At 33.3% G+C, this 16,090-nt stretch overlaps 1 protein-coding gene across 6 annotated transcripts in view; it reads right to left on the minus strand.

Moving 5' to 3' along the window:
• LOC105230895 (neuronal PAS domain-containing protein 2) overlaps window positions 1–16,090 on the minus strand; it is a 109,788-nt gene that overhangs the window by 25,648 nt on the left and 68,050 nt on the right. For all 6 annotated transcript variants that reach the window (XM_029552279.2, XM_029552278.2, XM_029552272.2 and 3 more), the window contains exon 4: window positions 5,548–5,678. In XM_029552279.2, coding sequence (XP_029408139.2) covers window positions 5,548–5,678 — 131 coding nt within the window. The remainder of the gene's footprint in view (window positions 1–5,547; window positions 5,679–16,090) is intronic.

Genomic DNA, 16,090 nt, shown 5'->3' on the forward strand with positions numbered 1-16,090 from the left:
AACTAACAACTAAACAGGCTTTTGTGTGTGTGTGACAAAAGGGCAGTCACAAAAATATTGCACTTGCAACGCGATAGTTGAAAGTAATGGACTTGTGGCACACTCACGTGCTTAGCATGCGTTGCAACGGCAGTTAGAGAATGATTGAGGGGGGAGCGTTAGGCTAGAGGATGGTGTTTGCAATACGCTGACATTTTAGCGGTGCATGCAATTTTGGCACATTTCCATCACGAGCACTGTCGTGGCGAGTTTATATTTTGTTTTGCTCTAGGAAGTCACTCAATGTCTGTCAGTAAGCCATTGACAACTAGTAAATATTGTGGCATGCGAAGTGGTCTTTGAGAAGGTGTCTAGGACATTGCGGGTATATGCATAAAAAGTGTCCGATTTGAGATTTTAGATAGAGTTTTAGAAACTTAATTATCGTTATATGCCGACCGGCATTGATTTCACAATTTTTTGCTGAAGGTCTTCGAGTACTGCAAGGCTTAGTTTTATGCGCACTACTATGAAAACCGATGAACGACAGAGTGGTAAGAATGCCTGAACCAAAAAATGTCAAAACAGTCACATATGCGGATGACTTCATAGTGATGGCAGTGGCTAAACATCTGAATGATCTCTCAAATGTAATGACTGCAAAAATGGTTTACGCCGATGATTTGTTACCATGAGTCTTGCTCATAAACTCCAGAAAAATTGAAGAAAATATATCGCTCGCAATAGGAGCGTACAGTGAAAGCATCTTGGTGTGGACTCAAGACTCAAATTCAAGGAGCATACGACATGTAAGGCAAATAAAATTCATAATGCTTTATCTAAATTGGAGCTACCTACACAAATATCGTCATGACCTCAGTCCATATTGTCCGACGTGTACAGAGTGTATAGCAGACTCTGAACACGTACTGTATCAATGCCCTCGGAGGTGGTCTCACTGTGGAAAACTTGACTATATTTATGTATGAGATTTCTGTAAAATGGAAAGCTATCAGCGAAGCAGCTTTTCATGAAGTAATACTTTATCCAGTTTTCCCGTAGGAGAGACATAAGATGGGAGTAGGTTGGGTTTAGCGGATTAAAGTCCTGCACTCCTGCATTCGATGCTTCCACCTATTTTAAAAAAATCGATTTTATGACTTTAAAAATTCTAGGAGGCGGAGAATCAATTAAAATAATTTCTAAAAATATTTGAACGTTAATTTATCGTTATTTAATTAAATGAAGGCCTATAAATATTTAATCAAAAAAAATGTATACATATAGTACATATAGTACGCTTTAAAATTTATATATTTGTTAATCTTCCAATTATGTTATTTTTGTTGTAAAAATTTCTCTCCGCAATTCAAAAGTATTTATAGTTATACACTTTGGTCACAAAAATGGTATCGAGTTTTTCATAAATAAAAAAAAAATAATTAAATAAATATACACAAAAATTAAAATTCAATTGCCAAATCATAATAATTGTACCTGTTAATTAATTAAAAACCAAAAAAAAAAACATTAAAACCCATATCTCCACATTTTCCACTAGGACCCAAATGCTATTAATTATAGAGTAGCGCAAGTAATAATATCCAAGCACGTGTCATTCATTCAAGAATTGCCGCTTTTCAATTGCATTTAAAAGCATGCAAGCGTATTGTTTTTGTTGTTGCATTTTATTGTTGTACACATTGCGCGCCTAGAGACTTGTCAGTCAATGTTGGCACTTGAGCAAATAACGCCACCAAGTTACTTATATGCAGAACTAGTCCAGCAAACAGTCAGTTTAGTGGTTGTTGTTGTTCTAAGAACAAAAAAAAACACGAACTAAATGTAAGAGATTCGCATTTTCACAACGAAAGTGCTTTGCAAAAACGCACACATGCGCAAACAAATGCATCAAATGCAGAAGTGTGAATATGTATGTATGTGGAAACACACATGTGCTTTTGTGTGTGTCTGTGTGTGAAATGCAAGTGCAGTCCGTGCGAGCTTGTTTGTTTACGGCCGCGCACTAATAATTCAGAAATTGTGTGCCAAAAAGCCGTTATTATCTGCCGCACTGCCAACACAGCTATGCCACACACACACACGCGCGTATATGTACATACATATGTACCCACACATAAAGCTTATGTACGAGCAAATTGCAACTTGTAGTGTTGAAGAAAAATTAGGTGCGAAATGCATTGAAAATGCAACATTGGTCAAATTGTACTTGGAAATGCAAGCAAATGCGGCCGCGTCGAGGGTGAAGAGTGTTGACAGTCGTGAAGTGAGCAGGTGGTCGCGTAGGCAGGTGTGGGTTAAGGACTAATTGTTTGGGAATGTTAAGGAGTTGTGCTATTAAAATGCAGCTATACTATATTAGGGTGATTGTAAAAAGTAAAAAAAAGGGCAGAAAGGGTTGAAAGGGTTGAAAGTCTCACAGACCCACAGATAACGGTAAAAAAAGTTGACATATTTTTTAATAAATTTATATTTCACTCGTTGATTTATCATAATAAAATTGTGGAATTGAAAAATATTTTTTATTAGCACTAACAGCTGGCAACCACGTTTATGGCCTTTCGATGCTTTGTGCTATTATTTTCAGCTGCCCTCTTTCTGGTACGAATTTTGTGAAATTTTTTACAAAGAGATGTTTTATTGGTTAATACAATAAGATACATTTCTTAATAAGTTGGCAACACTGCTTATGTTTTTTTTTTATTTTTTGTTTTAAGGTAGAAATTCTTGCAAATGTTTCGAAAATACATTTCGAGACTTTTGACTTGTTCTTATATTAGACATTTTTAGACTTGGACTTTCAGTTCACTTGGCAACTCTGTTAAAAAATTTTAATTATCCTAACTTTAAAGCTACACGCTTTCGATTCCATGAATTTATACTGAAAACACTTTCTGTTTATTACAAATACTTCAGTGTTAGTTGTGGTAATTTCGCTTTAAAAGGGTGGCAACGCTATTTATTTCATTTTTTTTTTAATGAAGCGTATTTGAGTATAGTTTTCTTATACCTACATATATGTATGCATATATTCTTATACCTTCCATTTCTCAAACATTCTTTATTGACTCACTAATATTAATTTTTATTTACAAATCGCTAGCAACTCTTTTCAATACTTCCCAGCTACAAATCATAAAGATTCGATTCGATAAAGCTTAGCTGATTAGGTAACCACATATTGGTATTTTATGCAATAATTTTAATTATCAACCAGGTGGCAACACTATTTGCGCTGTTTTTTTAGAAATGCCTTTCAATATATTTCTCAAGTTCCCTCGATTTGATATATCTATGTGTTTTTGTTATGTACCATTTTCAGGGAGTTGGCAACGCCATCTCTTTTATATGCTATAGATAAACCTTCATATTTAACTCATTAATTTACTACTTTAAGCGTTTAATTAAAAATTTAGCTTGGAATTTCTAATTCGCTGGTTTCAAAACATTTCTAACAACCCTAATGTGCATAGCGCTGCAAGTACAGCTGCGTTGCCTTTGCTTGCTTCGTCTAACAGTAACGCACCTGCATAATTTCTACAACAACAAAAGCAAAATCCAATATGTTGTGGGTTATCAAACACCCCACGTTGTTTTTACATATTTTTTTGCAACAACAACTGCCGGTTTTTAGTGAATTTTGTGAGCCACCCTCTCTCCAAGGGAAAAGCCTAGGTCTTGACATTGAAATGCAGCCGCCTAACAAGCCTACAACCTGCATAGGGTGCAAAAAAAAGTAAAGCTCAAAAAGAGTTGTATGCAAAAACTAAAGCAACAACTACAACCACATTAGCAGCGAGTGCGCGAAAACTTCGCATGAAAGGCGCGTTTCGCGACCGCCGACCGGACGGACAAACGCGTGCATTTGACAAGTGGGCAAGCTCGCTGTGACAAACGCTGCAAATGCAATGCACTCGCATTTATTTTTATATGTGCTCTGTCGACACGCAAAAATAGCATAAGTCGGTTTTATGAAGTTCTAAAATGCTGCGCTTTAAGGTGTCATATTTGTGTGTAAAATTCGATAGAAGTCTATATTAGCGCAGCTAAAAACTAAATTTACAAAAAAATTTAAAGCACCTTGTTTTTGCCCAACAAATGCATAATTATAGCAATAATCGCGATTAACTGCAAACTCAAGTTTGGCGGTTTTTCCTTTCATACCACAGCAAAGTATTTGTTGTAGCGCTGTTGCTGCGCCGATATGGCGTTGTGCAATTTGGTTAGTCATGTATTTAACGGTTATAGCGGTACATAAGCACTTGCACTTTGAGTGCTTGCACAGCTGAATTGAAATTGAAAATTGCTCGCGCAATTATTCGCAAACACGCAAGTCCTTCTTAGCCGCACTTGCGAAAATATTTTGCGAATGAATTATGCACTGGAGAAATTGATTTATTTGTAAATATTAAAGTGTGCAATGGCAATGTGTTGAAGTGCAACGATTTGCCGTTAGATACTCGCCTGGTGTGTGTATACCGAAGTGATGTATTGGAAGTAGAGAACTTTGAAGCTTTGTAAGCAAGTGAAATTTTTTGTATAGATAGACTGAATATTTATTTCGTTTGGAAGCGCAGTCTTCTTGACATTTTACTGTTTTTTTCAAAATTGAATAGTAAGGTTTGAGGATATTTTATACCAAAGAGCTTTTCACTGCCTTCAAAAGCTTCTATGTTAGACAGCTGAGGTATTTTGAATCCTATTTATTAACAGGAACACTTAACAGGAACACTTGTTTGAAAGATGACATTGTTTTATAATTTATTGTTGCCTGCTGTTGAATATCTAAGCTTTTGGAATTATATGAAAGCTTTACAGCTTTTGCCAGGCATTTTTCGTAGCACAATGACACTTTTACGCAAATATTATTATATTTTTAACGTATTTTGCAGAAGAAATTCAAATAAAGTTCTTAAAACAGCGGAAGAAATTCCATAAAAGCTCTTTGCTTTTCATTTGAAAGTTAGCGTTACGCGCCTGTATCAACTTCTAAGTTTCTTTTTCACTTTTTTATAGTCATGCGGAAATATCTATGTATGACACATGATAGAGCGCCACTAGATAACAATTTATAAGAGTAAATTTGTATTAGTAGATACTTATATGAAGGTCACTCTAGGTCATATTGTTATTCAGTAGTGAGATAATCAGTAAGTTTGATAGGCGTATTTACAAATATGAATATCAATATCATTATCATATTCCTCCCAAGCCAAATTATATGATCCAAATTCATTAAGCAACCATTCCCCACAAACATATCAAAGTCTTAACATCTGTGACGAAGTGATAAGTCTTATATTAAGTAGTCTTAATAAATACCGATAATAGGCGCTATTATGATTGAGGTTATATGATATACGAAGAATGATATATATAATTACTTCTTATTATTTAATGATAACAAATTACCGTAATATAGGATAATTGAATACATCAATGAGTAATTAACAGCACAATCGATATATACATACATATGTATATACATACATAGATACATAAGCACATGTGGTATATAAGGGGAATAGGTAGTTTTTTGTTACTTACCTGCAGGAACATATCACCGTCGAGTAGGCCATGCTCAAAGGCGCCCAATTCGCGCGTTCGATAGCCATCGTGTGCGTGTGTGTGTATGTGTGGCAACATGCCATTCTCCTCTTTATCCTTATGCATAACAACTGTAATTAAGAAATAATAATAAATACATATATATATGCGAAAAAATTTATTGATTGAGAAATAAGTAGAGAAAATTAGTTAATGGATGTCGAAAGAATATTTGTTATAGAAAATTTAATGAAATATGAAGTCAAACAATTTTTTAATTTTATAACAAATCAATTAACAAGTTTATTTTGAGTATATTATATGTATGTATATATAAGTTTTTGAAGATTGTACAAACAGACCATTCGGTTAGAAATTAAGAGAAAAAAATTTGTTCTTCAAATAAATCTTCTAATTCTTACTCTTCAAGGTTTTCAAGAGCTTTGATGAAAGCTTAAGTGAAATGAAAAAAATTAAATATTTTTTGGTAAAAATTTTGTCTTACTCCAATGGAGACTCTCAAATCATTCTCCTAATATTTATTTCTTCAAGCCTTTCATGAGCTTTAATTGATAGTTATGTGAAAGGAAAAAAATATTTTTTTGATCAATATTTGCTTTCCTCGGATTGAGTACCAATCAAATAAATCTACTAATTCTTATTTCCTCAAACTTTTCAAGAGCTTTGGTGAAAGCTTGGGTGAAAGGAAAAAAATAATGTGTTTTGGTCAACTTTTGTCTCACTTGAAATCAATCAATTTGTCTCACTTAAATCAATCGGTTAATTCTTATTCCTGCAAGCTTTTCATGAGCTTTGATGAAAGCTTAAGTGAAAGGAAAAAAATTAAATATGCTTTGGTCAACTTTTTCCTCACTCTAATCGACACTCCATCAAATAAATGTACTAATTCTCTTTCCTTCCATCTTTTCAAGAGCATTGATAAAGCTTAGGTGAACTGAAACAAATTAAATGTTTTTTGGTAAACTTTTATCCCTTTCGAATTGAGACTCCATCAAATAAACCTACTAATCCTTTCAAGCTTTTCTAAACTTTTGATGAAAGCTTAAGTGAAAGAAGAGAACTGAAGAAAAACAAGAGCTGACTTAATTTGTTCCACACAAATGTTTGCAAATTTGACTTATAGCAGTATTAGTGAACTAGGCTCGAACAGACTACCGATATAGTCCAAAAAGGGGAATTTGTATAACCTTCCATAGAGTTATACGTATGTATATACAATAGAAAAAATTAACTGCGGCGTTATTGAAAAATATCGAAAAAAAAACTTCAATACTTGTATGGGGTCGCTTTGGTTTAAAAAATGTAAAAGAGATGAAATTTATAGATTTTTCAGGGACACAAAGGTAAAAAAACAACCAAAGAATTTTTAAGGCTTGTTCGAAATATTCTTTCAAAAAAAATGTTCGATATTCAAAAATATTTATTCTCACTTTTTGCCTGTTCCACTACGAATTTAAATATTTTTATTTTTTAATGCAGATTTTTGTTGAACTAAAATGTCTTTTCTCTAACTTTTTGAGGACTTTTGTAATATGGATTAAAACAATACTGAGAGTCGAAAACAGTTTCGAACAATAAAAGCAAATGTGATGCAAGAAAAAAAAAATATTACTTCAAACTTTTTAGACACTAATTACTTTATTTATTATTGAACAACAATAAGAATGAACCCAAAAGATATGAGCATATGGAACTGTAGGCGACAGTATAACAACTCTACTATGGCAACAACAAAGAAAAACAATCAAATAAAAATGGTATTATTCACAATTTAATAGAATAAAACACAACGACAAGAGTGAACTACGTATGCAAATATATGTATATATAAATATATAACAAAAATTATGAGTCAAAAAAGGATAATTTATGTTTGCTATAAAAGGCGAAATTTTTATAGTGTCAATTGAACCAAATATTTTTTTATTTAATAATTCATTTCTGTTATAGGCTACAGCGAGGATGGGGGGTGAGTTTGGCACATAATTTTTTATTGTTTTTGTATTTAACACGATACCATAAATATTTTCACTGCATTACGACATTTGATTAAATTGCTGCGACAAATTCTTTTTCGTAGAAAAAAACATAAAACAAGGAAACAACGGAATCGTTGGCTGCAAACTTTTTCGGCCAAACTTGTAAAAGCAAGCGACAACAACTTTCTCCAGGTGATGGTGGTGGGTGTGTGGGTTATAAAATACATTTACTTGCGACGTTTATAATAAATTTGTCATAGAAATTGATTTATATGCCGATCGAGCGATAAAACAAATAAAAATGAAGTCGCAAAGGAAAAGCGAAAATTCTGGTGAGGGGTGGGTATGAAAGGAAAATGAAAGGAAACGAAAGAGATGCAAGGACTTGGCATGTTGCGAGAAGGAAAGGCTGAAGAAGAGCGAGATAGAAGGGCGTGCATAACATAATGTATGTAAAGGAAGCGTAAAAATAAAAGTAGAAAAGTCTAGCAGAAAAAATAAAAAAAGAAGAATAAAATGTGGGCAAATAAATAAACTAGTTTTATTAAGCAAAAATTTGGAGCAGGCCCACAAGTTGAGCAACTATCAGCTAGCAGATTGTTATATTGAAAATTCCAGAGCAAATTCTTTTAGCATGCTTGTTGTTGTAATATACATATTCTATTTATAGAATACTTTGTTTTTGGTGTATTTGCTTTCAAGCATATTCAATGTTGAAGCTTGACATTTTTCTCGTTTTTTTTAGTCCTAGTGCTGTACTGCAGGCTTATAAATAAATAAATGTACATTAGGGTGGGTAAGAAAAAAAAACGATTTTTTTGCTTCGAAAAAAATTTTCCCAACTAATGTTATACCGCGATCTAACAAATGATTATACATTAGCGTGGGCAAAAAAAAAATATTTTTTTTTTGGTTCGAATAAATGAATGAAAAATAAATTTCCCATAAAACAATGAATTTTGCAATTTTTTTGCGGTCATAAGAAAAAAGAAATTTGCCTTAAAATAATAAACTTCAATTGTTTACAACTTTTAAATGGTTAGCTTTACCAAAAAATTGGGTGAGACTTTTTTGTAGGGCATTCCATTTCCCACAAAATGTATATAACGAGATATTTTTTAAGTAATTGCAAGCGATACATGAATTTTTCTATTTGATAATACGAAAAAAATAGAAAATGGTACGGTGGAGCACCTTCTAGTTACAATTAAGACCTCTTGGAGAGATTTTTATAGAAGTGACGAATAATCCATTTTTCAGAGAACCAAGCGAAAAAATTATATCCGATTTTTTTTACCCACCCTAATATATATGTATACAGTGAACTAAATATTTTGTGTTGTTGTAATTAATATTTTTTTGTTATTGCTATTTTCATAGCGCATTTATTACGCGCTATACGTTCGTTCTGTTTTCCCACTACTTTCATATTCGCACACTTCTTATCGGCTCACATTTCGAGGGTTGTTTGTCATAAATTATGATCACTATCAGTAATTCAACCAAAAACGCAGAAAAAATGTCACAACTCTATGAAATAATTCACTCTAAGCTGCAAGCAGTTGTAGAAATATGAAAAATTCTAACGGTTCATGCATGAGCGATTGCAGGTACCTACAGGAAGTGAGCTTGTTGTCGTAGAGTTCAAAAGTTTTAGAAAATTATTTAATTAATAATTCGAAAGGTGATGGCCGAGTAAATACAGGGTGTTGCTGATTTTGAATTAAATTGTTTAGAAACAGTTCAGAGGAAATGTATGCCAAAGGCGTTGTGTCACCATAAATTTTTCGAAAAAAAAGTCTCAATTTTTTTAGTTTCAAATGAACCACACAAATATAATTCCATACTCAAAAATATTATATTTACGCTATGGGTATATTTTCCAGATCAAGATACTGCTTATACCAGAAATCTAGTTAACCGCAGATTTTGGATTATTTCCCTTTTTGCTATGCAGCAATGGCTTCACCTTGTTTTCCGATGAAGAATTTAGTGCTCAAATTACTAATGGCGACCAACTAGAGTCCATTACAAGCGAATAATCAACAAAAAATATGCAAAATTTACATTTTTCCTAACGAAAAGTACGAGCTGAGCCACGCTTTCCCACTCCTTGAAAACCTATTATTCATAAAATTTAAATGATTTACACTTGAAATCACAATGGGTTCAGCAACCACAAACGAATTTTAATTCGCTCCAAACACAAAATATACATTTTACCACAAACAGCCCAAAAATCACAAAAAAAAATAATAATATTATATTTTCAGGCACACGCTGGCGACGCCATTGTCGGGCTTTTATTTCAATTAGCGAGTGAAAAAGTGGAAAAACAGCCTTTGTTGTTATTATAACATTATTTTTTAAGTTAGTTGCTTGGCTGATTTAGGTAGCGTTTTTCTAATCTCAGGTGTTGTTGGTTTTTATAAAATTAACAAAATGTGCGCAACGCAAGCAACGGCCCATGATGGGGTGTATTTTTAATATATGGCACCTGCGTAGTGTTGTTTTTGTTATGAAAATTTTTGTTTGCTGTTGTTGTGGTTCATTTTAGCGAAAGTGCGATAAAACAAATAGCGGTCATGCCAAGGCGCCGCCCTCACACACACACTAAACACACATACACATGCATTTGTGCCTTATAAACGCAAATGAATTTATGTAGTTATGTTCGGCACGGCTCGACGGTGCGTATACGTAATTTCATAATTTTTCAAACTCATTAAGAGCACTCATACGCCGTGGCTAAGCGTGGGGAAGTGAAAATTAAGTGTTGGAGTGGGTATGGCATTTTATTAAAATGCGTATGTGAGTATGTGTATAAGTATGTGTGGGTATGTATGTATGTACATATTATGTATGACATACAATAGCATTTGCTTATATGCTTATAATGAATATAATTAAGTATATGAATCTGATTAGAAAGAGAATTTTTATATATAAAATATGAAAAATAATTCAATTCAATTTTCATATTATACATATGTACATATATATATATTCATATTCATATATACATATATATACATACATATATACATATATACATATATAAAAATATAACTAAACTTAAGAAGTCATAGGAATGTGATTCTGAGTACTATTTATATATATGAATATGAGTATATCTAACAGTAATTATGACTATGAATTGACATTCCATACGAGAGTATATTTTAAGAAGCAACGAAGAAAAACTCCAAAAAATACATACATTTCACAAATGTAAAGATTTTCATATAAGAACTTGGTCTTCATTGGATAGTTTGTATGACAGCTATGTATATGCTATAGTGATCCAATCTGAACAATTTTCTCGATGATTGCATTATTGTCTTAGAAAATGATCCATGCCAAATTTCGTCAAAATACCTTGTCAAATAAAAAAGTTTTCGGTACAAGAACTTGATACCGATAGTCTGGTTTGTATGACAGCTATATGCTATAATGATCCAATCTGAACAATTTTCTCGATGATTGCATTATTGTCTTAGAAAATGATCCATGCCAAATTTCGTCAAAATACCTTGTCAAATGAAAAAGTTTTCGGTACAAGAACTTGTTTCCGATAGTCCGGTTTGTATGACAGTTATACACTAAAGCGGTCCTATATCGGCGGTTCCGTCAAATAAGCAGTTTCTAGCGAGAAATGGACGTGTGCAAAACTTTAAGCCGATATCTCTAAAACTGACTGACAATTTCACGTATATACAGACAGACGTACATGGCTAAATCCACTCATTGTTCCTCATTTTATACAAAACTCGTGATAAAAATGTATACGAGTATAAATATGAATATAAATCTTAATATAGAGAGCATTGTTTTACTTATAATAATGATTCAATCTAAGAAAACTGAAAATATTAGAATTATTAAGCAATGATATTCTCAAGAAACCATTGTTATTGTAACACAATACATATATAGAACATACTTATGATTAAAAATGTACACACAGCTATTTTTTTCATATATTTTTCAGTAATTTAGTAATTTATAAATTGCATTACTTAAAGAAATGTGCGTGTTTCCGCAGTAAACTATAAAATTATACTTATAAACATATATACCTGTGCACATTTGTACAAGCGCGTATTACATTGGCACCGTCACGCTGTCATGTAATTATTCATAATTTAATTAGCGCGACATTAAATTTATTTCTCCAAAAATCTTCGCCGCCAGTTCACTTTTTATTGTCGCTGCATTCAGCACAAACTAGTTTCTGATTTTTTGTTTTTTGCTTTTATTATACTCTCATATTTTTAGTACTTATTTTACCCACACAAACAAACAAACACATACACAATGTCTTCCGTCTCTGCGCAGCTTTTTTTTGTAATTTCACGTGCACAAACTCATTAAAATAATTTTGACTTAAGTATACCGCACTTCATTCGACAACATTGCGGCACTTTTGGTTGTATGTGTGTAAGTGTGGTTGTATGTATTTAATAAGCTAAAAGGCGCAGCAAATCTGTGCGTAATTCATGCTTAGCCCTTGGCCATGCTCGGAGATTTACAGCTGAGCTTTTAGTGGCTATGCGGAATGCAATTGTACTATCTGTGTTTACTCACACATGGAAATGTATGCCTGTTTGTGTATATATAATTTCATATTTTTATATATAACAGTGCTATTCACAATTTTAACTGCAAAGACTTTTGTTTTCCATTTGTTAAGGTTGATGAATAAAAGCTTAGTTTTTTATTTGTATACACATTAGACCGGGTCGATTTTTTGCTATAAAATCACGTATGCGGAAAATATTCTACGATTTATTCTGAACAATTTTTACTAAGAGATTACGGGTCTGAAATTCATTTTAAGTCAGCGAATTCGAATTTTAAAAAATTCAAAAAATCGGTTGTATGGAAGATATCTGATATAGCTGTGCGATCTTGCCGATCCCAACAAATGATCAACAGAACAAATTTTGGTAATAATAAACTTGACTTTAAAAATCGCGAACTCTAAGCCAGTTTTAAAAACGATCCATCATCATTTGCCACAAACGATTTTTTTTTTTTCGTTTTGTTGACTTCCTGAAAATCGACTCACTCTAATACATATGTATATTATATACATATATAATAAGCGAATTTCGGTGGTTTGTTCTCTAATCTCGAAATATAAAAGGCAACCATCGTATATGTAGTAAATATATGTATGTACATATAGTACATATGTATGTATATAAATCTTTTGCATTTCTTAATTTTTTATTCTTTTATAACTATTATAATTTTAATGAGCTCTTACACTTTTAATTACCCATTTAATTAGCTAATTAACGTTTGCCAAGGAGACTAGAGATTTTAAAGCAATGCGCTGCGTTCTTTTAATTTATTCCGTCCACGATGGTTGCCTTTTATACTTCGAGATTCGAGAACAAAAGAAATATTAATCACTAAAAATCGCTTTAAGGTTTTTCAAATATTCTCCATTAAGTTCTACAAACTTTTCCGTGGTTTGAACCAATGTTCGATGTACATTTGTGACTTTGATTGAGGTGTCTTCAAAACAACTGTTCTGAACGCATCAACTCCGTCTTCAGGTGTCGAAAAACGTTGACCTCTCATTTTTTTTATTTACGGGAATAAAAAGAAGTAATTCGGAGCTAAGTCAGTACTATACGGAGGATAACTCATCACAACGAAGTTTTGAGTGCTCAAAAATGCAATTGCCTCAGGCGTTTTGTGAATACTCTCATTGTCGTGTTAAAGAGTGATGCATCTTCGGTGGTTGGTTTTCCTGATTTCTTGAAAGACAGGCACGAAACAAATAGTTTTGGCATTTGCTAGACAAGATAAGAGTCTTCTTATGAGCGCTTGACAAATTATAAGGGATCCAACGTGAAAAAATTTGTGTGCAGTCAATTGCGCACTGCAGCAATAGTTTCCGGAAGAGCACGAAATTGGACGACCTACACGAAATTCACGATACCATGGATAAACACTGGTGCTTGATGGAGCTTAATCGCCAAAAATTCCCTTCGAAAGTTGTAAAAAATAATCGCGCGAAAATGTTCGCCGTTTAGTTCCATTTTTTTTTGCGGAAATTAATATTTTGAGTCACTGTGTATGTAAAATATAAGAACTATTAAACTTTACAATAAAGTTGTGAGTTGCGGGTTTGCAAAACTAGGGATGCCAAATCACGAAATGTAAAAGGCAGCATATAGAGCATCAAAGCCAAACCTACATTTTCACGTATTTTAGTAAAGATCTTTATTATTACTTTCAAAATTGACGCCAGATCCTATACATTCATGCCATTGTTTAATCTAAGTCAAGTTTTCGTAAACTTCATGACCTTTACTGAATGCTTTGTGAAACTCAAACTCTTTTGATAAATAGATTCCCCAAAACTTTGTGAAACTCAAACCTTTTTGATAAATAGACTCCCCAAAACACTTCCTGAACATTTTCAATGATTCCGTAGCAGTGATTCCAAGCTCGTTGTTAATAGTTTCAGGAGCTAAAAATTATATGGATCCAAAGGCACAATACAGTGCCAGTTAGATAAACAAAGTGCCCGTATTGTCGAGAATACTATTGCCGCTAGCGCATCAATAAAGGAAGACCCAAATCAATCTCTCACATGCCGTTCCCAAGCGTTGGGCATCTCTGTGACGTCGTTGTGGCGAATTTTGCGAAAAGATCTTGGCCTACATTATTACAAGATCAAAGACTGAAGCCTCTTGACCACCAGAATCGTCGTATATCCTTGAATTGGGTTGAGCAACAACTTGAAAATGATCCGAATTTACATCTAAAAATCATCTTCAGCGATGAAGCTCATTTCTGTCTTAATGGCATCATCAATAAGCAAAATATGCGTTATTGGTCAGGTAGCAATCCACACATATTCCATGAATCACCATTGCATCCCGAAAAAACTACGTTTGGTGCGATTTATGGGCCGGCGGCGTCATTGGGCTGTACTTCTTCCATGGTGATCGAGACCGGCACATTACTGTGAATAGTAATCGCTACCGTTCAATGATAACCGAATATTTTTAGCCCGATTTGGGTGATATGGACTTAGAAAATATGTGGTTCCAACAGGACAGCGAATGTCACAATCAGTTTATTGAAAACCAAGTTTGGTGAACGTGTTATCACAGGCAATGACCAATGGCCAGTTCATTGAGCCGCCTCGAACGTGCGATTTGACGCCTTTAGAGTATGGTATTTCCTGCGAGGCTATATCAAGTCTGTGGTCTATGTCAACAAACTATTGACGATTGATGAACTTCGTACGTATATCGAACGTGAAATTGCAGCAGTATCGGCCGCTTTATGCTTGAAAAATGACATGATAAACGGATTGATAAATTTGAAAATTATTAACTGTAGTACAATTTATTTATTTGAAAAATAATAATAACTCCTTCAATTGGTAAAAACCCCGTTTTCTTTTTAATAAATCAATTTAATGTGTCACTTTCGTACATTGAAGTTCGTCATTTAGATACAAGTAGGCTATGAATAACATGAATAATAACATTTTAAATGCAATTGCGTGTGGAAATAAATTATTGAAGCAACTATTTGTAAATGCTATCTTCCGTTGTACACAAAGCACTAAAACTACCAGTGCAATACAACAACAATTACAATTATATAAGTGTTTCGAAATGAAATATATATATATATACACAAACATATACATACATACGAGCGTGAATACATACAAATGCATGTAGATAATGACCAGTTGGCTAGCGTTGAGGTCACAGGTTAAATTGCGGTTAAAAGCAAATATTTTGCACTTAATTGCGAAACTCATCAATTAAATTGAGTTCGATTGCGAATAATACTCAATTATGAATGTCTAAGGGCGTTATTGATGAGCAGTTGCGTGTGCGCGCAGAAGTGGGGTGTGAGAGGGGTGCATTGATGAGCGCAAAGGAATAATAAATTAGACACTTGCATATATGTATAATAGGCAGGTGGCAGCTTTGTTTTGTGCGAAGACAATTAATGCTTTCTTAAATTACTCAATTAGAGTGAAGTTTCTTGTCAATTAAATAATGCTTACACGAGTTTCTTTTATATTGATTTCTTTGATTCTTAGAAGCTTTAGAAAAATTCAATAGCTTGGCTTATTGCAAAATGCTAAACCGAGGCTGAGGAAGTGCGGGAAATATTTGAGTAAGGATGATGCGTAACACTGAAAGCCAAAGAAAGTGTACAAGAAGGAGTTGGAATTTTTGGGAGGAACTTAGCAGAATGCTGCCGCTACAACCAAAACAACAAAAGTTGTGAGGAAGCTTGAACTGGTGCCCGAGTTATTGTAAGTTCGTGGTACCAAAATTACAACATTTTATATTTAAATAAGGAATACATAAAAGTCAAGTCGTACGGAAGCTAGTAATTGTGCTGAATTTATGGAAAATTCTGTCGAATTAACGGTATCGACGCAAATTTTACTACGAGAATGTTGGCTGAGTGTTTAATTACGAGTAAAAATACTATTTGCAGAATTTTAACTGAAGATTTGGATAAAAGAAAGACCTGTGCGCGCT

This window comes from Bactrocera dorsalis, chromosome 2 (assembly GCF_023373825.1).
Source record: "Bactrocera dorsalis isolate Fly_Bdor chromosome 2, ASM2337382v1, whole genome shotgun sequence".
In the NCBI taxonomy this organism is placed as follows: Eukaryota; Metazoa; Arthropoda; class Insecta; order Diptera; family Tephritidae; genus Bactrocera; species Bactrocera dorsalis.